General features: G+C 33.3%; 1 protein-coding gene across 5 annotated transcripts in view; it reads left to right on the forward strand.

The window, feature by feature from the left end:
• LOC136032902 (nuclear pore complex protein Nup160-like) overlaps positions 1–21014 on the forward strand; it is a 114783-nt gene that overhangs the window by 58182 nt on the left and 35587 nt on the right. For all 5 annotated transcript variants that reach the window (XM_065713337.1, XM_065713335.1, XM_065713338.1 and 2 more), the window contains one exon: positions 17150–17450. In XM_065713337.1, the coding sequence (XP_065569409.1) occupies positions 17150–17450 (301 nt within the window). The remainder of the gene's footprint in view (positions 1–17149; positions 17451–21014) is intronic.

Below are 21014 nucleotides of genomic sequence, written 5' to 3' on the forward strand. Positions count from 1 at the left end.
AGATAAGTTACAGACCGGGACACCGGGACACAGGGAATATAAATGACGACCGGGACGCTCAAAGATTAATTACAGACTAGGACACTGGGACACAAATGATGACCGGGATACTGGGAATATAAATGACGACGGGGACGCAGGGACACAACTACAACGGGGATGCCGGGGGCACAGGGGGATATATGACGACGTGGACACAGGGAATGTTCGATTAGCAATCACCATGAACAAAGCTCAAGGGCAATCATTAGAATAATGAGGTATAGATCTTAATACGGATTGTTTTTCCCATGGGCAATTTTATGTTGCATGTTCAAGAGTCGGTAAGCCTGACAATCTATTTATATGCACAGACAATGGGACATCGAAGAATGTTGTATATTCGCAAGTTTTACTTAGTTAAAAACATATATCTATATATATAAAAATAAGTTGTCTGTGTGTGGATCTGTGGATGGATCAGGTGACGTCATGTTTCGGCTGACGTCATGAAATTAGTTGCCATCATTTTTGCTTTGAAGGTGACGTCATTCAAGTTATATAAGACATATGTTCGCCGTCATGTTTCGGCTGACGTCATGAAATTAGTTGCCATCATTTTTGCTTTGAAGGCGTGACGTCATTCAAGTTATATAAGACGTATGTTCGCGTAGAATTCTATTAATGCTTAAGTTTATAATGACTGATGAAGATGCTCAAAGAGTCTATGCCAAAAAACTTGCTGCTGATAGAGAAAGTCAGAAAAGAAAGCGTGCCGAGGAACTACCAGAGCAACGCGAAAGCAGACTTGCTGCTAAAAGAGAAAGTGAAAAAAGAAGGCGTGCCGAGGAACTACTAGAGCAACGCAGAAGCAGACTTGCTGCTAAAAGAGAAAGTGAAAAAAGAAGGCGTGCCGAGGAATCAAAAGACCAGCAGGGAAACAGGCTTGAGGCTGATAGAGAAAGAAAGAACAGAAAGCATGCGAGGAACTACCAGAGCAACGCAGAAGCAGACTTGCTGCTAAAAGAGAAAGTGAAAAAAGAAGGCGTGCCGAGGAACTACTAGAGCAACGCAGAAGCAGACTTGCTGCTAAAAGAGAAAGTGAAAAAAGAAGGCGTGCCGAGGAATCAAAAGACCAGCAGGGAAACAGGCTTGCTGCTGATAGAGAAAGTAAGAAAAGAAAGCGTGCCGAGGAATCAGAGCAATCTGAAAGTTATCGCCTGGCATTCAGGTACAACCCAGTCGATGATTATAGCTTGAGTAGATGTGTTCAAATCGGGACAATGTCTAAAATTTGTCCCTATTGCAAGGCCTTGAAATTCAATGGTGAAACAATGGGAATGTGTTGCGCCTCAGGAAAAGTTAAACTTCCTCTATTGGCTGCACCACCAGAGCCATTGAAGACTTTCCTTACTGGAACAATCGCTCGAGGCTCTGGATCAATGCTTGAAAGATTTGCGAGGGAAGTCGAAACCCTTTGGCAGCACCTTAATATTGCTTGCGGGAGATTTCAGGCAAACATTACCTATAATACCTAGATCAACTCCTGCAGACGAAATGAATGCTTGCCTGAAAAATTCTAATTTATGGGCACACGTAAAAACATTAAAATTAACTACAAATATGCGTGTCCGATTGCAAAACGATGACTCTGGTCAAACATTTTCAGATCAATTGCTGGCAATGGGAAACGGAAAGCTCCCAGTAGACTCAATTTCAGGACGTATACAACTACCTGCTGATTTCTGTAATTTAGTGACGTCCAAAAATGAATTGATTGAAAAAGTATTTCCGAATATTCTAAAAAATTATAAAAATAATAAATGGCTAAGTGAAAGAGCGATTCTCGCACCCAAAAATATAGACGTCCACGAAATCAACAATATTGTTTTGACCAAGATTCAAGACCAGGCAGTCCTTTACAAGTCAGTGAGACACAGTTTTGGAACCAAATGAAGCGGTTAATTATCCATCTGAATTTTTAAATTCCATAGATCTTTCAGGGTTTCCACCACACGTGCTACAACTAAAAATAGGCGTACCAATAATATTGTTACGTAACATAAACCCACCAAAGCTTTGCAATGGCACTCGACTTGCCGTAAAAAAAACAATGGAAAACCTAATAGAGGCCACAATCCTGACAGGGCCTTTTGAGGGTGAGGCTGTTCTTATTCCTCGCATTCCCATGATTCCAACAGATCTGCCTTTTCAATTTAAAAGATTGCAGTTCCCAATTCGATTAGCTAGAAAAATGTGGTATTGATCTTAATATTGATTGTTTTTCCCATGGACAATTGTACGTTGCATGTTCGAGGGTCGGTAAACCTGACAATCTATTTATATGCAGCGAGAATTGATAAATCTATCTATATTCACAGGTGGGACACAGGGACACAACTACAATGGCGCGTAACTAATATGGCGCGTAACGACTTACGCGCGCGGGGGGGCTTGGGGGGGGCGCGAAGCGCCCCCACCAACTAGGTGTTGGGGTGGCGCGAAGCGCCACCCCAACAGCTAGTATAGATATATATAAAAATAAGTTGTCTGTGTGTGGATCTGTGGATCAGGTGACGTCATGTTTGTCCGCATATGACGTCTGAATTATTTCACACTAATACAAAAGAAGAAAAAAACTAAAAAAGGTAAAAACTACGAAAAAAACTAAAAAGAAAAAAAAACTAAAAAAGCTAAAAAACTAAAAAAAACTAAAAAAAGGTAAAAATCTAATAACTAAAAAAAAACTGAAAAAAAATAAAAAAAGGCAAAAACTACAAAAAAAATAAAAACTAATAAAAAAACTAAAAAAGCTAAAAAACTAAAAAAACTAAAAAAAACTAAAAAAAGGTAAAAAACTAAAAACTAAAAAAGAAAAAAACTAAAAAAAAGGAAAAAACTGAAAAATAAAAGAGAAAAAGAAAACTAAAAAAATATGAATAAATATATATAAAAATAAGTTGTTTGTGGGTTATGTCTGTCTGTCTGTCTGTCGAGTGACGTCGTGTTTGTCCGCATATGACGTCTGAATTATTTCACACTAATACAAAAGAAGAAAAAAAACTAAAAAAGGTAAAAACTAAAAAAAAAACTAAAAAGAAAAAAAACTAAAAAAGCTAAAAAACTAAAAAAAAACTAAAAAAAGGTAAAAAACTAAAAACTAAAAAAAACTGAAAAAACTAAAAAAAGGCAAAAACTAAAAAAAAACTAAAAACTAATAAAAAAACTAAAAAAGCTAAAAAACTAAAAAAACAAAAAAAAACTAAAAAAACTAAAAAAAGGTAAAAAACAAAAAAACTAAAAACTAAAAAAGAAAAAACTAAAAAAAAGGAAAAAACTGAAAAATAAGAGAAAAAGAAAACTAAAAAAATATTAATAAATATAAAAAATATAAATATAAATATAATATAAATTAGCAATCAACAAAGCACCAAGACACAAATGACGACCGGGACATAGGGAGTATAAATGACGACCAGGACATAAGTAAAAAAAAAACTAAAAAAACTAAAAAAATGGTAAAAACTACAAAAAAACTAAAAACTAATAAAAAAACTAAAAAATCTAAAAATCTAAATAAACTAAAAAAGAAAAAAAAGGAAAAAAATAAAGGAGAAAAACAAAACTAAAAAACGAATGTATATACAGACCGGGACACCGGGATACAAATGACGACCGGGACACAGGGAATATAAATGACGACCGGGACACAGGGACACAACTACAATGGGGACGCCGGGGGGCACAGGGGGATATAAATGACGACAGGGACACCGGGACACAAGGAATATAAATGACGCCCGGGACACTCAAAGAGAAATCACAGACTGGAACACCGGGACACAAATGACGACCGGGACACAGGGAATATAAATGACGACCGGGACACAGGGACATAACTACAAAGGGGACGCCGGGGTGCACAGGGGGATATATAAATGACGATGGCGACTCAGGGAATGGTCGATTAGCAATCACCATCAACAAAGCTCAAGGGCAATCATTAGAATCATGAGGTATAGATCTGAATACGGATTGTTTTCCCATGGACCATTATATGTTGCATGTTCAAGAGTCGGTAAACCTGACAATCTATTTATATGCACAGACAATGGGACAGCAAAGAATGTTGTATATTCGCAAGTTTTACGTAGTTAAAAACATATATATATATATATATATATATATATATATATATATATATATATATATATATATATATATATATATATATATATATTCACAGGTGGGACATAGTGACATATATATATATATATATATATATATATATATATATATATATATATATATATATATATATATATATATAAATCTATCTATATTCACAGGTGGGACACAGGGACACAACTACAATGGCGCGTAACGACTTACGCGCGCGCGGGGGCTTGGGGGGCGTGAAGCGCCCCCGCCAACTAGGTGTTGGGGTGTCGCGTAGTGCCATCCCAACAGCTAGTCTATATATGTAAAAATAAGTTGTTTGTTTTTGTGTCTGTCTGTCTGTCCGCATATGACGTCTGAATTATTTCATCATATACCAATTCAAAAACGAATGTATTCAAGCCGAAGTAGCTGAGTTGGTAAAGTGTTATGTTCCAGGTTCTAGGTCCGAGAGGTTCCAGGTTCGAACCTTGGCTTTAGCATCAATACAAAAGAAGAAAAAAAACTAAAAAAGGTAAAAACTACAAAAAAAACTAAAAAGAAAATACTAAAAAAACTAAAAAAAGGTAAAAAAAAAAAAAAAAAAAAAAAAAAAAAAAAAAAAAAAAAAAAAAAAAAAAAAAAATAAAATAAAAAAAAAAAAAGGTAAAAACTACAAAAAAAACTAAATGAAAAAAACTAAAAACTAATAAAAAAACTAAAAAAACATGAAAAATAAAGGAGAAAAAGAAAACTAAAAAAAATAAAAACAAAAATAAAAAAAGGTAAATGTATTCAAGCCGAAGTAACTGAGTTGGTAAAGCGTTATGTTCCAAGTTCTAGGTCCTAGAGGTTCTAGGTTCGAACCTTGGCTTTAGCATTAATACAAAAGAAGAAAAAAAACTAAAAAAGGTAAAAACTACAAAAAAATAAAACTAAAAATAAAAGAAAAAAAACTTAAGAAGGTAAAAACTGCGAAAAAAACTAAAAAGAAAAAAGAAAAAAAAACTAAAAAAGCTAAAAAAAAGGTAAAAACCAAAAAAAAAAACTAAAAAGGAAAAAACGAAAAATTTATTTCCTAAAAAAGCTAAAAAACTAAAAAAAAAAACTAAAAACAAAAATAAATAAAAAAAAGGTAAAAACTACAAAAAACTAAAAAAAAATTAAAAAAACTAAAAAAAACTAAAAACTGGAAAAGAAAAAAAAAACTAAAGAAAGAAAAAAATAAAGCACAAAAAGAAAACTAAAAAAAAATAAAAAGAAAAAGAAAAAAAAAACTAAAAAGGCTAAAAAAAAGGTAAAAACAAAAAGAAAACTAAAAAGAAAAAAAACAAAAAATTTATTTCATCATATACCAATTCAAAAACGAATGTATATACAAACCGGGACACAGGGAATATAAATGACGACCGGGACACTCAAAGAGAAATTACAGACTGGGACACCGGGACACAAATGACGACTGGGACGTGTGTGTCGACTGACGTCATGTTTGTCGACTATAAATGACGACTGGGACACAGGGACACAATTACAACGGGGACGCCGGGGAGCACAGGGGGGATATATAAATGACGATGGGGACACAGGGAATGTTTGATTAGCAATCACCATCAGCAAAGCTCAAGGGCAATCATTAGAATAATGAAGTATAGATCTGAATACGGATTGTTTTTCGCATGGACAATTATATGTTGCATGTTCAAGAGTCGGTAAACCTGACAATCTATTTATATGTACAGACAATGGGACAGCGAAGAATGTTGTATATTCGCAAGTTATACGTAGTTAAAAACATATATATATATATATTCACAGGTGGGACACAGGGACACAACTACAATGGCGCGTAACGACTTACGCGCGCGGGGGGGCTTGGGGGGGGGTTTGTAAAGCGCCACCCCAACAGCTAGCATATATATATATATATATATATATATATATATATATATATATATATATATATATATATATATATATATATATATATATATATATATATTTATTTATTCTAATCTCAACAGTAGTGCAACTCACCTTTTCGTCTTTACTAAGAATATTACCTAGGTAACAGAAGCTACCTACTTGACCTATTTTCTTGTTAATCTAGTTTTACCGTTTTAACTTCTTAATTTTTCTCCTCATTCTCCTCATTAATTTTTCTCCTCTTCTCATTAATTTTAAATTATTCTTCCACTCTGCACTCTCAAAGTGCCAAATATTCATGTATTCTTGCGCTCAAAATGGAAACGGGAACTTTCAATTTTCCGTAGAATGAGCCCCTCGTGAAATTTCTACGATAATTCCTTCATACGAAGTGTCTTAAAAAAAGAAGTAAATAACGCATTATACCCACTTTCCTTTTTACTTAGGCAGCTCTATTCTGCTATGATTAGTAGATGACATCATTACAATACTAGGATGTGACTTTTAATTTGACGTCATTATGGTTATTTACTTGCACACAATCTTTTATATTTGAAAATGACGTCAGTGTGACAATCATGACGTCAAATTTACCATATAAATTTGATCTCTTAATCTGTGGCCATCATTAATTCAGTGAATCTTATGCAGTGATTCTATAGAGCATACAATGAATATCTTATATAAATGTCTTTACTTTGGAATTCCAGCCTTCTGTGCTGTAGTATCAGTTGGGTGGGCCATAAAAAAATATTTACAAGCTGAAACGGAGAAATGCTCGAGACAGCATAATGAAGTGCTTAAGTCTCAACCTAGTTCGATGAGTGAACGCAAAGCAGCTATTGACGTTGAAACCAGTAAAGAAAATGAGACTGCAATAAAAGAGGCTCCTTGTGAGGGGAAAGAAAAATCCATCTGTCATAACGGCATGGAAAATAGATGCAAATTAATCAGTAAAAAGCTGACAAGGAAAGAGTGTAAAGAGAAACCCAAAAAGGCCACAGAGAAGGAAGAAAAACAAATTTCTCAAATTGTTAAGAATACATTTAGCCAAACTGGAGAAAATATTGGAATTGAAACTGCTTCCATTGACTTCAGGAAAGAGTTTACTGAAGCTGATTTAGAAGGACTTACCGAGCTTGTGAAAGTTTTCGAAGCCTTAGAAAAAGAAGAGCCCGTTGAGCAAAAAAGGGCGCCTGTTGATGAAATCGTCAAGGAAAAAGAAATCCTGAATGACCCACGGTCCTCGTCAGAAAATGTTCTTCAAGATCAATGTGCACCCTCTAATACATTGACTTCGTTGATCGATGAGCGAATCAAAATCAAAGTAAAAGGGACTCAAGATGAGGGAGAAGACGAATCTTCTTCTGGTGGGAAGAATACAGGCAAATCAAGTTATAAAATGTTAAAAAGGAAAGAGGGCAAAGAGAAACCCCAAAAGGCTATTGAAAAGGAAGAAAAACCTATTCCTCGCAGTGTTAAGAAGAGAAGCCAAATGGGAGACAACCTTTTAGAAGTTTTTGAGCAAGCAAGCAAGCTTGAGAAAGTTTTTAAAGCTGTAGAGAAAGGAGAATACAGGGAAGAAGAGGTTCTCTCTATTGCAAAAATAGTGGAGACTCCCGAATTCCTAGCGGATTACCAAGCTATGGAAAATGGAGAAGACCCAATAGAAGCATTTCAAGCTTTGCTCAGAATAACGGAAACCTTTAAAGCTCACATAGATTTCTAAGCTATGGAAAAAGGAGAAGACATTAAAAAAGAAATAGAAGCTTATCTTAGAACCCAAGCAGATGCTCGAGTTTCCAAAATAGGAAAAAAAAACACAAAAGAGGACAAAATCTTGATGGAACAGTAAGATCTTCTCAAGTAAAAAAAAGGACCAAGAAGAAAACAAGGACAATGATTTAGTTTATTTAACAGATTTTGCTTATTCACACCAGCGAACGCCTAAAAGAGCGTATAAAAGTAAAAAGAAATGAGGGGGTGAATGGTTTTGTTGTAAAAAACCAATCAATGGTATGGAGCTAACCCGCCACAAGATTTTTTTTAAATTGTCTTATTAGAGTTTAATTTAACTAAATTATTTATACAATTTTTTACTTTTTTTTATGAACCTTTATAATATATATATATATATATATATATATATATATATATATATATATATATATATATATATATATATATATATATATATATATGTATGAATATATATATATATATATATATATATATATATATATATATATATATATATATATATATATATATGCAATGGTATATGTATATCTATCTATATAAAAATAAGTTGTCTGTCTGTCTGTGGATGGATCAGGTGACGTCACCTGAAAAAACTGGATCAGGTGACGTCAAAACTGAAAAAACTAAAAAAAGGCAAAAACTACAAAAAAAACTAAAAACTAATAAAAAAATAAAAAAGCTAAAAAACTAAAAAAACTAAAAAAAGGCAAAAACTACAAAAAAAACTAAAAACTAATAAAAAAGCTAAAAAACTAAAAAAACTAAAAAAAGGCAAAAACTACAAAAAAAACTAAAAACTAATAAAAAAATAAAAAAGCTAAAAAGCTAAAAAAACTAAAAAAACTAAAAAAACTAAAAAAAGGTAAAAAACTAAAAAAACTAAAAACTAAAAAAAACTAAAAAAAAAGGAAAAAACTGAAAAATAAGCTAAAATAAAGGTAAAAACCAATAAAAAACTAAAAAAAAACTGAAAAAACTAAAAAAAGGCAAAAACTACAAAAAAAAACTAAAAACTAATAAAAAAAGTAAAAAAGCAAAAAAACTAAAAAAAACTAAAAAAACTAAAAAAAGGTAAAAAACTAAAAAAAATAAAAAATAAAGGTAAAAACCAATAAAAAACTAAAAAGAAAAAAAGGAAAAAACTAAAAAAAATTTTCATCTAAAAAACTAAAAAAAACTAAAAAAGGTAAAAACTAAAAGAACTAAAAAAGAAAAAATAAATGACGAAACTCAAAGAGAAAGCGACCAGGACAAAAGGAATGTTCGATTAGCAATCAACAAAGCACCGGGACACAGGGAGTATAAATGACGACCAGGACATAAGTAAAAAAAAAAAACTATCTATATATATAAAAATAAGTTGTCTGTGGATCTGTGGATCGTGGATCAGGTGACGTCACCTGAAAAAACTGGATCAGGTGACGTCAAAACTGAAAAAAACTAAAAAAGGCAAAAACTACAAAAAAAACTAAAAACTAATAAAAAAAATAAAAAAGCTAAAAAACTAAAAAAACTAAAAAAAGGCAAAAACTACAAAAAAAACTAAAAACTAATAAAAAAGCTAAAAAACTAAAAAAACTAAAAAAAAGGCAAAAACTACAAAAAAAACTAAAAACTAATAAAAAAAATAAAAAAGCAAAAAAACTAAAAAAACTAAAAAAAGGTAAAAAACTAAAAAAACTAAAAACTAAAAAAAACTAAAAAAAAAGGAAAAAACTGAAAAATAAGCTAAAATAAAGGTAAAAACCAATAAAAAACTAAAAAAAAAAATGAAAAAACTAAAAAAAGGCAAAAACTACAAAAAAACTAAAAACTAATAAAAAAAGTAAAAAAGCTAAAAAACTAAAAAAACTAAAAAAACTAAAAAAAGGTAAAAAACTAAAAAAAATAAAAAATAAAAAAAAACTAAAAAAAAGGAAAAAACTGAAAAATAAGCTAACATAAAGGTAAAAACCAATAAAAAACTAAAAAGAAAAAAAGGAAAAAACTAAAAAAAATTTTCATCTAAAAAACTAAAAAAAACTAAAAAAGGTAAAAACTAAAAGAACTAAAAAAGAAAAAAATAAATGACGACACTCAAAGAGAAAGCGACCAGGACAAAAGGAATGTTCGATTAGCAATCAACAAAGCACCGGGACACAGGGAGTATAAATGACGACCAGGACATAAGTAAAAAAAAAAATTAACAAAACTAAAAAGAAGGTAAAAACTACAAAAAAACTAAAAAGAAAAAAAAACTAAAAACTAATAAAAAAACTGAAAAATCTAAAAATCTAAAAAAACGAATGTATATACAGACCGGTACACCGGGATACAAATGACGACCGGGACACAGGGAATATAAATGACGACCGGGACACAGGGACACAACTACAACGGGGACACCGGGGGAAACAGGGGGATATAAATGACGACCGGGACAAAAAAACTAAAAAGAAAAAAAAACTAAAAACTAATAAAAAAACTAAAAAATCTAAAAATCTAAATAAGCTAAAAAAGGAAAAAAATAAAGGAGAAAAACAAAACTAAAAAACGAATGTATATACAGACCGGGACACCGGGATACAAATGACGACCGGGACACAGGGAATATAAATGACGACCGGGACACAGGGACACAACTACAACGGGGACACCGGGGGAAACAGGGGGATGTAAATGACGACCGGGACACCGGGACAGGGAATGGTCGATTAGCAATCACCATCAACAAAGCTCAAGGGCAATCATTAGAATCATGAGGTATAGATCTGAATACAGATTGTTTTCCCATGGACCATTATATGTTGCATGTTCAAGAGTCGGTAAACCTGACAATCTATTTATATGCAAAGACAATGGGACAGCAAAGAATGTTGTATATTCGCAAGTTTTACGTAGTTAAAACCATATATATATATATATATATATATATATATATATATATATATATATATATATATATATATATATATATATATATATATATATATATATATATATATATATATATCTATATTCACAGGTGGGACATAGGGACACAACTACAATGGCGCGTAACTATTATGGCGCGTAACGACTTACGCGCGCGGGGGGGCTTGGGGGGGGGCGCGAAGCGCCCCCACCAACCAGGTGTCGGGGTGGCGCGAAGCGCCACCCCAACAGCTAGTATATATATATATATATATATATATATATATATATATATATATATATATATATATATATATATATATATATATATATATATATATATATACACATATACCATTGCATATATATATATATATATATATATATGCAATGGTATATGTATATATATATATATATATATATATATATATATATATATATATACACATATACCATTGCATATATATATATATATATATATATATATATATATATATATATATATATATATATATATATATATATATATATATATATATATATATATATATATATGTATATATATATATGCAATGGTATATATATATATATATACATATATATATATATATATATATATATATATATATATATATATATATATATATATATATATATATATATATATATATATATATATATATATATATATATATATATATAGTATATATATATATTATTGGTCTACTGTCATTAGTTCATTACCGTATTTCCATTTTTTCTGATATTTTGACAAATATGAACTCACTAATCGATATAAAAGTTGTTCGCAAATGTTCATCAGACATTCAAAATGCTTAGTCCTGTTCCTTCTAGCTTGGCAAAAAGTAAAGGGTGATTAAAAAGAACAGCCGCTTTGAATCCGCAATACATATTTCTGTTTTTAAGAAACCAACAAAACACATCAGCTTCTTCCGGTGCAGTTGAGACACAATATCGGACATATGACTCCCCATATGAGCCCCACAAGCACTAGTTCTGTCCATGAAATTAATGATCACTTGCTCACACATTTCCCCATCAACTTTGTTGTGAATACGTTCAATTTCTTGTTTGAGTTTCAATAGATCACATGTTTCTTTTTTTTATAAACTCGTGATTTAGTGTACTCTAATAGGAAAAATTCACAAGGTGTCAAGATTGCGGTGGATAGGCTGGTCTCCTCGTAACGGTACTAGTCTTTCTGGGAAATTTTCACATTGTGGAGCGTTTGTGTCTCCAGGAGTGTGGCAAGTTGTTAGTTTTTTTTTGTTAGCCAGACATTTTCAGTGTTCAGTTGATCCAACTGGGGTCAAAGAAAATTATTGAGCATCTTAAGATAACGAAATCCTTTCAACGTGATGAACCCTTACTTAGTCATCTTCGAAAAAATGGACCAATTAAACACTTACTCCAACTTAATCTCCAAAACGTAACTCGGGCTTTTGATTTATTGTGTGGACTCTGATTTTTGTCAAATATCTTGACTAGCCTACGAACACTTTTGGCTTGATCAGTTTCCACGAAAGTTTCACCATTTTTGTAGGGATTTTTAACGATCAACACTCGCTGTTCCGTACAATATCTTTCCAAGATTATAACTATAGACCACAAAGATCAAACTGGAGAACCAAAGCACAACATCAAAAAAATGCAACATCAAAAATTACAAAAAATTACACTTACTTTTATGTGTAATAAAACAACTTGTAAAAACCAACAAATAAAAATAGGTGGCTTTTCAAATCCTGGGTTCTTTTTGAAACACCCCTTATTTTTTTAACTAATTCAATGAACAGTAAAAACCAAAAATGGGTAGCTTTTTATGGGGCTGTGACAGCCATCGTGGCCTTGGTTGTGGCGGTCGGTGATGGCGAAAGAGCACTCAAAAAGGACCGACACACAGATGATATGAAGTTTATTGTAGGCAGTTTAGCTTAAAAATAAATTGGATTTCAAATTCAGAAACAGTCAATTACTCCGACTACTAATGTTCATTGCAGAACCAAGCCACCTGAGACTACCACAGCTGCGGACACTTATCCACTCAGTCTGCTCAAAGGTTTCCCTTTTCCCCCCCTCGGGAAGTTTCAGTTCATTTTAAATATTTCATTATATCCTTTTTTCATCCCATTAAAGGAGAATTTACTTTTCGTTAGGCACCAGATGCATCGTCAAGAAGAAACAAAATTGCATAATTTTTATCGATATGAAATCAAAATGACATCCTTCAGCCGTAAAACTTGTCTTATTCCAGGGCTGTTCAACATCGATTGGAGGGCAATCAGCCCTCCTCTTTAGCGCATAATTTTTCAATCGCTACGAATCAAAATTTAAGATAGGTATTTTGTCCAGCATAGCCGAACAGTCCTGGAATTGTATCTGTAGAGGAGGTATAAAACTAATTAAATACTACTATTTGTGTCCAGATTTTTAAAAGGCTCTGTATTGTTAAAAATTGGTGAAAAAAGTTTCTCCAGTATGCAAAAAGCAGGCCAAATTATAAATTCTTAAATAAAAACCGAAAGATTTACGCTATCATTTTCTTTATGCCTGAAAAGACTATGTCAATATAAAGCGAAATGAAATTAATTAAAAAAAAACTTTTCCCACAAAATAAGTTTTCAAGGAAAAATAAAAACTTCATTCAACCAAAAATAAGCGAAAACAAAGGCAAATAATCTACCAAGCGTAAAACTACAACAAGTCAGCATCGATGAATAAATGAAGCCCAAAACGAACAGAATTACAATAAATAACCGAGTTCAACTCAAAACGAGCAGAAACTAACATGAGTAGCTCTCAAAACCGTTATGCCTTCCCAAGACCAGAACATAATTTGCACTTAACTAAATAATTTGACCTTACAGTATTGGAAGGCACAGTATTGGCCTTACAGTAAGGAAGGCAGAGCTAAAAGATGCAGAAGGGCTTTAGCTCTGCAGAGCAGAGCTAAAAGAAGGCAGGGTTAAAGAGATATTTCGATAAAGATTCCCGCTAACCCGCCCTCAATAAAGTTTAGTTTCGCCTTTTCCACGGAGATTTGCGGAAGAAACGAAAGTGCCAAGCTGCCAAGTTTTCCTTTGTCTTTTTGTTTTTATTCATTGACTGAATATTGTCTTTCTTTTGTTTTTTTCTAGTTTTACAATCGTATGTGTTTGTCTATCTAAAGGGGACTACTGCATCGAACCATACGTTGATTCCTTCACGTGAAATTTTGTTGAATTGATAAAAGCTAGTGCAAAGAGGGCATAGCTACAGTATTAAGCCTTCCCAAGACCAGAACATAATTTGCACTTAACTAAATAAAAATTAAATGTTTTCACTTTTATAACTTTAATAAGTTAATATCTGTCTCACAACTACCGTTTCTTCACGAACGTCGTTTGGCTTTAATCTGTAAATCTAGCCAATTTCTTCTTAGCACTGAAAAACATAGAGATACTACCACCAGTAATGGGGAATAAAATAAATACAAGGTCAGCTAGCAAAGTTCTAAGACCCTCTGCTACCTAGCAACTGTAAGGTCAGTTATATACCTATCAACTCTTCTACGTTTGTCCTGGTACTGAAATTACCGTATTCTGCTTGTTTGTTTTTACTATTAGTAACGGACGAAGAAAAATTACAATTTCAAAAAGTAAAATGTATCTTTAACCTTGGAATGTTTTTTTCTTGGAATGAGTTGAGAGAAATTCAGGGAAATTTTGGCTTAGTGACATTTGACCATAATCATTTTATAAATGGTTTTATCTTCCATTCTAGATTCCTCCATTCATATGCTCCTTCTTCACCTGAATCTGTTCAAAGTATTCCACTTAACTCCCTCCTATGAAATTCTAGTTTTCTCTCGATCATATCTCTTTGAATTCTTCTTACCCTATTCGAGGAAGCCCTAGATTTCCCTCGGTCCTTTAGAAGAACAAAAAGAAAGATTTTGGTTATTTACCATTCTTCATTCGTAAAACTTGACTTATTCGTCTTAACCCTTACTTCAAAATAGGCGTAAAAAGTGGAATAGAACATTTTTCGTGTGGTTTCTTGTTTGATTTATAGTTATTCAAACGAGATCCTCAAACCAACTTTTAGACAATTCCTCTGAAAAGCATTTTGCATATCTTCCTCAGTCTTTCAAAGCATCCACATTTCAAGGATATACTGCATTTTTATCATTATTGTGACTTTCAGTATCCTAATAGTAGTTTGAGGACTTATCTTCCAAATTTTTTCCCAAAAAAGTTCATTCTTGGCTATTCTACTTTTTACCTGTTTACTGTAGCCATCATCCTTGCTAAAATGCTACGTAGATAAGTGAAGCTGTCCAGATTTTCGTTTAGGATGTATACTTGAGGCAAAACTTCATTTAAAAGAATTCATTTTACATAGTTTTCATATATGCATTCATCACAAATACATGATACATACCGTAGATAAATACATCAATCGATAAATCATAGAACTGTCATGCATATGTAGCCCATACATACAAATATATATACATATATATATATATATATATATATATATATATATATATATATATATATATATATATATATATATATACGAATGTTAGCTTGATATGGGTATTATATATGCACCCCCACAATAGCTGCCATACATACATAATTCGTACAATACATACTAATATGTATTTATGATGTGTATATAATACACACACAAACATATTATGCTTCGTGTGTGATACACACAAGTCACACATGCATGTACATACATGATACAAACATACATGCATGATTAGTTGTTGTACATGCATAATACATGCATCGAATCTTAACGGTATTGGGTCGCAACTAATAAAGGAAAGTATGGTATGGGGAGGCGTCCTCAATGTTTGACATCAAAGTTGACACTCTTGCTTCGACGACATGCTTTTGAAAAACAGTTAGTGCTGTACACAGGTGAAGTTTGAGAGTATATCTTGGATAGTCTCGTCCAATATTTGAGTATTTTTCATTCTTTCGACGGAAACAAACTTTTTAAATACCAATATCAGACTTTTCTTTGTGCTCAATGCTGATGTAGCCTAGTAATGCCCCATTGACAATGAGACGCTAATATCGAGATTTAGCTAGCCCTAATTTGAGCCACTCATGTTTCTCACGGAATTTACTGATTGGCTGAAAAACTATGAAAAACCCTGATTGGCTTGGTGTAAGTAAAATCTCAGTCTGAATAGGTTTAATAATAAGTAATTAGTAATTCCATAATTACGTAGTTCCATGCATGTTAAGCAACAACAGGTGAATGAAGTTTAATATTAGCTTTAAAAACTAAGAACCTGAGAAAATTTTATCAATTAAAAAAAGACAGAAAAACCACCCAAAATCATCAATTGATCTCGGTGAAAATCAATATATCAGATTCAGCATATCAGAGAACCCTACTGTAAAGATTTCAAGCTCTTATATAGAGGTTGAGGGATTTTGCTTTTATTTTCCAAAAGAAAGATCATGGATGTGTGTTTTATGTTTTTTTATGTTTTTCCAGGGATGACTGCATTTAACCAATGTGCCTAGAATATCGGGAGAGGACTCATTACATCGGAAATCAAATTTTCTAGTGTTTAGAGTGACCAAAAAGGTTGAAGGGTAGCTAGCCCCCCTTCCACGTCCTTTCTTCTCCAAAGTTGTTCGGTAAAAATATTCGTATAGCCATTTTATCTAGCATAGTTGAAAGGTTGAGTAACTATGCCTTTGGGGATAGTATGACAACTTCCCCACCCCTACAGTCCCTGTAGAAACGGCTTTAAGTTACAAAACTTACCCATTGTTTAATATTTTTCAACTATGATTGTATTGTCCGGAGGGATTCTTACGGGGAAGTTTTCTTTGAGGGGAGAGAACTCATGAATGTTTCTTTAATTGTTGGTTGTCTGAAAAACGATTAGGAATAAACAAAAACAAGTTACTTTGACTGAAAGTAAGGAACAACGAAAAGAAATAAGCCCGCATATGAAGTGGTTGCTCTCCTGCTCAATACCTTGCTTTTTACGCTAAAGTTTGACTGTTTTTGTCCCAACTCCATAGGAACAACTCCTGAAACTCAAGGGCCGTTTAATTTGAATTAGGAAGACTTTCTAAAAGTGCCAAAAAACGTTCTTGTGACGAGCACGGTATTGAGGAAGAGGGTAACGCCTTCATATATGGAAGAATTTCTGTTTGCTTTGAGTTTTAATGTTGCTCCTTTCAGTTAAAAAAAAAAAAAAAAAAACTTTTTTTTATTATTGAAAGAGTAATGGTTGTTTAAGAAACAGGCGACATAAATATATAAGATTATGGATAAAATCTTGGTCAGGTATTCTTTTAAGCTGTTTTTATTTAACCACCTAAAAAACTTGAGAGACTTCAAAGAGTTAAAAAAAAACTTTTTACCATTAAAGATTTCTTTTCAGTCAACATTGTGGTGCAAGTTATTTTGGTCATGTTTGGCCTTGGGACAGAACGCCGAAGCCTACTCTGCCCTCGAGTTGAATCCCGATAAATCTCAAACAAGTGACCTTCTACGCTCATTTCTATTTGACCTACTGGAACGAGGCAATGCCAAAGAGCTGCTAAACTACTCTTACAGTGGAATGGAGAGCTGCATATTTGAGTATATGCTTTCACGTGCTAGATCATTACCTATTGGCGAAGCGAAGGACTATTATAACTTTCTTTACTCTTTGAATATTACGAAGAATAACCCTAAACAAGGTAAGCTTGAGCTTAAGATCCGCGATGGGACTTGAGAACTAACCCCTTACCTCCCCCACCCCTCCACACACAACCACGTTGGGCTTGAAGAAAGACCTAATGCAAGCCTGTTTTCACGTTGTTCTTGTGATTCCTCAGCACGCTTTCTTTTGTTACTTTCTCTTTTAGCCGCAAGCCTATTGGCATTAACTCTTTGAGCAGCTTCCTCGGCTGTTTCTTCTGCCATTATAGGATTTATACTAAAATTTATCTTTGAATTGCCCCCGTATGTACTTATAATGACTTCAGATACAAAGCCTTATATTCTTATAATGATGTCATATGCGTACAAACATACAACTCATTTTTATATATATAGATAATCAAACTCAGTAATTTTTGCTACTACATTATCGACGCTTACAGACAGCTCTTCCTCTTCCCATTTAATCTGCCATCAGCGGTCCAGTGTACATTGCCCTGGAACACGTATTTTGGCAGAAACGTTCTCAAAATGCCTTTGAAGCCAACTTGAGACTTCGAAACCAACTTTGAAATCAACTTGTAATTTCTAAAATCATCTAATTTATCTAATAGTATAATAGTATTTATCCTATAAATATCTTATATATATATATATAATAGTATTTATAATATAATGTAATATAATAGTATAATCTATATATATAAAAATAAGTTGTCTGTGGAGGTGTGGGTCTGTCTGTCGGGTGACGTCATGTTTGTGTGTTGACTGACGTTGTGAAGTTAGTTGTCGTCATTTTGTTATGACGGTGACGTCATTAAAGATATTTAAGACATGCGTTCACGTAGAAATCTATTAATGTTTAACTGTAAAATGACAGATGAACTTACAATGGCAACAGCCGAGGAAGATGCTCAAAGAGTCTGCCAAAAAACTTGCTGCTGATAGAGAAAGTAAGAAAAGAAAGCGTGCCGAGGAATCAAAAGAACAGCAAGGAAACAGGCTTGAGGCTGATAGAGAAAGTAAGAAAAGAAAGCGTGCCGAGGAATCAAAAGAACAGCAAGGAAACAGGCTTGAGGCTGATAGAGAAAGAAAGAACAGAAAGCGTGCTGAGGAACTACCAGAGCAACGCGAAACCAGACTTGCTGCTAAAAGAGAAAGTGAAAAAAGAAGGCGTGCCGAGGAACTACCAGAGCAACATGAAACCAGACTTGCTGCTAAAAGAGAAAGTGAAAAAAGAAGGTATGCCGAGGAACTACCAGAGCAACATGAAACCAGACTTGCTGCTAAAAGAGAAAGTGAAAAAAGAAGGCGTGCCGAGGAATCACAAGAACAGCAAGAAATCAGGCTTGCTGCTGATAGAGAAAGTAAGAAAAGAAAGCATTTTCAGATCAATTGCTGGCAATTGGAAACGGAAAGCTCCCAGTAGACTCAATTTCAGGACGTATACAACTACCTGCTGATTTCTGTAATTTAGTGATGTCCAAAAATGAATTGATTGAAAAAGTATTTCCGAATATTCTAAACAATTATAAAAATAATAAATGGCTAAGTGAAAGAGCGATTCTTGCACCCAAAAATATAGACGTCCACGAAATCAACAATATTGTTTTGACCAAGATTCGAGACCAGGCAGTCCTTTACAAGTCAGTCGACACAGTTTTGGAACCAAATGAAGCGGTTAATTATCCATCTGAATTTTTAAATTCCATGGATCTTTCAGGGTTTCCACCACCCGTGCTACAACTAAAAATAGGCGTACCAATAATACTTTTAAGAAATATCAACCCACCAAAGCTTTGCAATGGCACGCGACTTGCCGTAAAAAAAAACAATGGAAAACCTAATAGAGGCCACAATCTTGACAGGGCCTTTTGAGGGTGAGGCTGTTCTTATTCCTCGCATTCCCATGATTCCAACGGATCTGCCTTTTCAATTTAAAAGATTGCAATTCCCAATTCGATTAGCATTTGCAATCACCATTAACAAAGCTCAAGGTCAATCATTAGAAAAATGTGGTATAGATCTTAATACTGATTGTTTTTCCCATGGACAATTGTGAGTTGCATGTTCGAGGGTCGGTAAACCTGACAATCTATTTATATGCAGCGACAATTGGACAGCGAAGAATGTTGTATATTCGCAAGTTTTACGCAGTTAATTTGTATTGTATCTATCTATCTATCTATCTATATAAAAACGAGTTGTGTGTATGCATGTTTGTTTGTTTGTAAAAAGAGCGTTTGCATATGACGTCATTATTAGTACACAAGGCTTTGTATATGCACAGACAATGGGAAAGCCAAGAATGTTGTATATTCGCAAGTTTTACGTAGTTTGAAACACATATATAAATCTATTTATATTCACAGGTGGGACACAGGGAGACAACTACAATGGCACGTAACTAATATGGCGCGTAACGACTTACGCGCGCGGGGGGGCTTGGGGGGCGCGAAGCGCCCCACCAACTAGGTGCTGGGGTGGCGGGAAGCGCCACCCCAACAGCTAGTATAATATAATAGTATAATAGTAATATAAAAGTATTTATAATATATATAATAGTATATTAGTATTTATCTTATAAATATCTTATAAGTATAATAGTCTAATAGTATTTATCTAACTAACTAATAGTAGTGTAATCTAACATTACACTACTAATAACTGATTTTTATATATGTACTAGAATAAATTAATTTAAAGTTAGATTTTTTAAAGTTAGCGTTACAAAGGTGCAGCGAAGTTTTGTGTTCAAGAGAAATCAGACTTGTCTACCCGTGAAAAAATCTAATGTCGCTTATGTTTCTACTTGTTTAAATGTTCTCCGGAGCACTTGCATCTTGGTCCGGCTTTGTCTGACGGTTGAGATAGGGAATGATTGTACTGTCTAAATTGGTATTCATTGACCAAGGTTAACAAAACGGGGTATAGGTAATATCTCAAGATCGGTTCGGGAAATCGAGTTGAAATTTTTGGGAGGTTCTGTGAAGTCAAATAAACATTAATTGTTGACTTGGGGAAGGGGGCAAAGCTAAATCTAAAAACACTAGGCGTGTTAAGCCTGTAAGAATAACATATTTGCAATATCTTCGGAACAGCTTTAGAAATCTAGCTCCCAATTTCTGGTAGTGGGGTTGGGGAGGGGACTTCAAATTTTGTGTTGGGGAAGGAGTGGCTAAATTTATGGTCTCCAAAACATCTGATCGCCTTTGCACTAGAACTTTCATTGCGAATTACAATTTTGTCTCGTCTAAATAGCGACTTAAATCCAAAGACATTATGGGGTACGAATCAATGAAAATAGCGTATCAGCAATATCTCTGACATGGCTTGAGATATCAAGTTTCAGCTTTCAGGGAATTTTATAAGGACGAAGTGAGCCTAAAATTTTTACTTATTGAGAATGAACAGGGGCGGGGGGATTTTTTTTCGACCTAGCTTTTATGCTTTATAACCCTCTCTAAGACCTATTATCTATTCATGGTAAACTAGCAAGGTAGTAAACCAAGACAAACTGTATGTTGCCGGGTGATCAAAATATCGTATCTGCAGTATCCTCAGAATGGCTTTGGGGATCGAGCTGAAAATTTCAGAAGGGG

Source organism: Artemia franciscana, chromosome 11, assembly GCF_032884065.1.
Source record: "Artemia franciscana chromosome 11, ASM3288406v1, whole genome shotgun sequence".
Lineage (NCBI taxonomy): Eukaryota > Metazoa > Arthropoda > Branchiopoda > Anostraca > Artemiidae > Artemia > Artemia franciscana.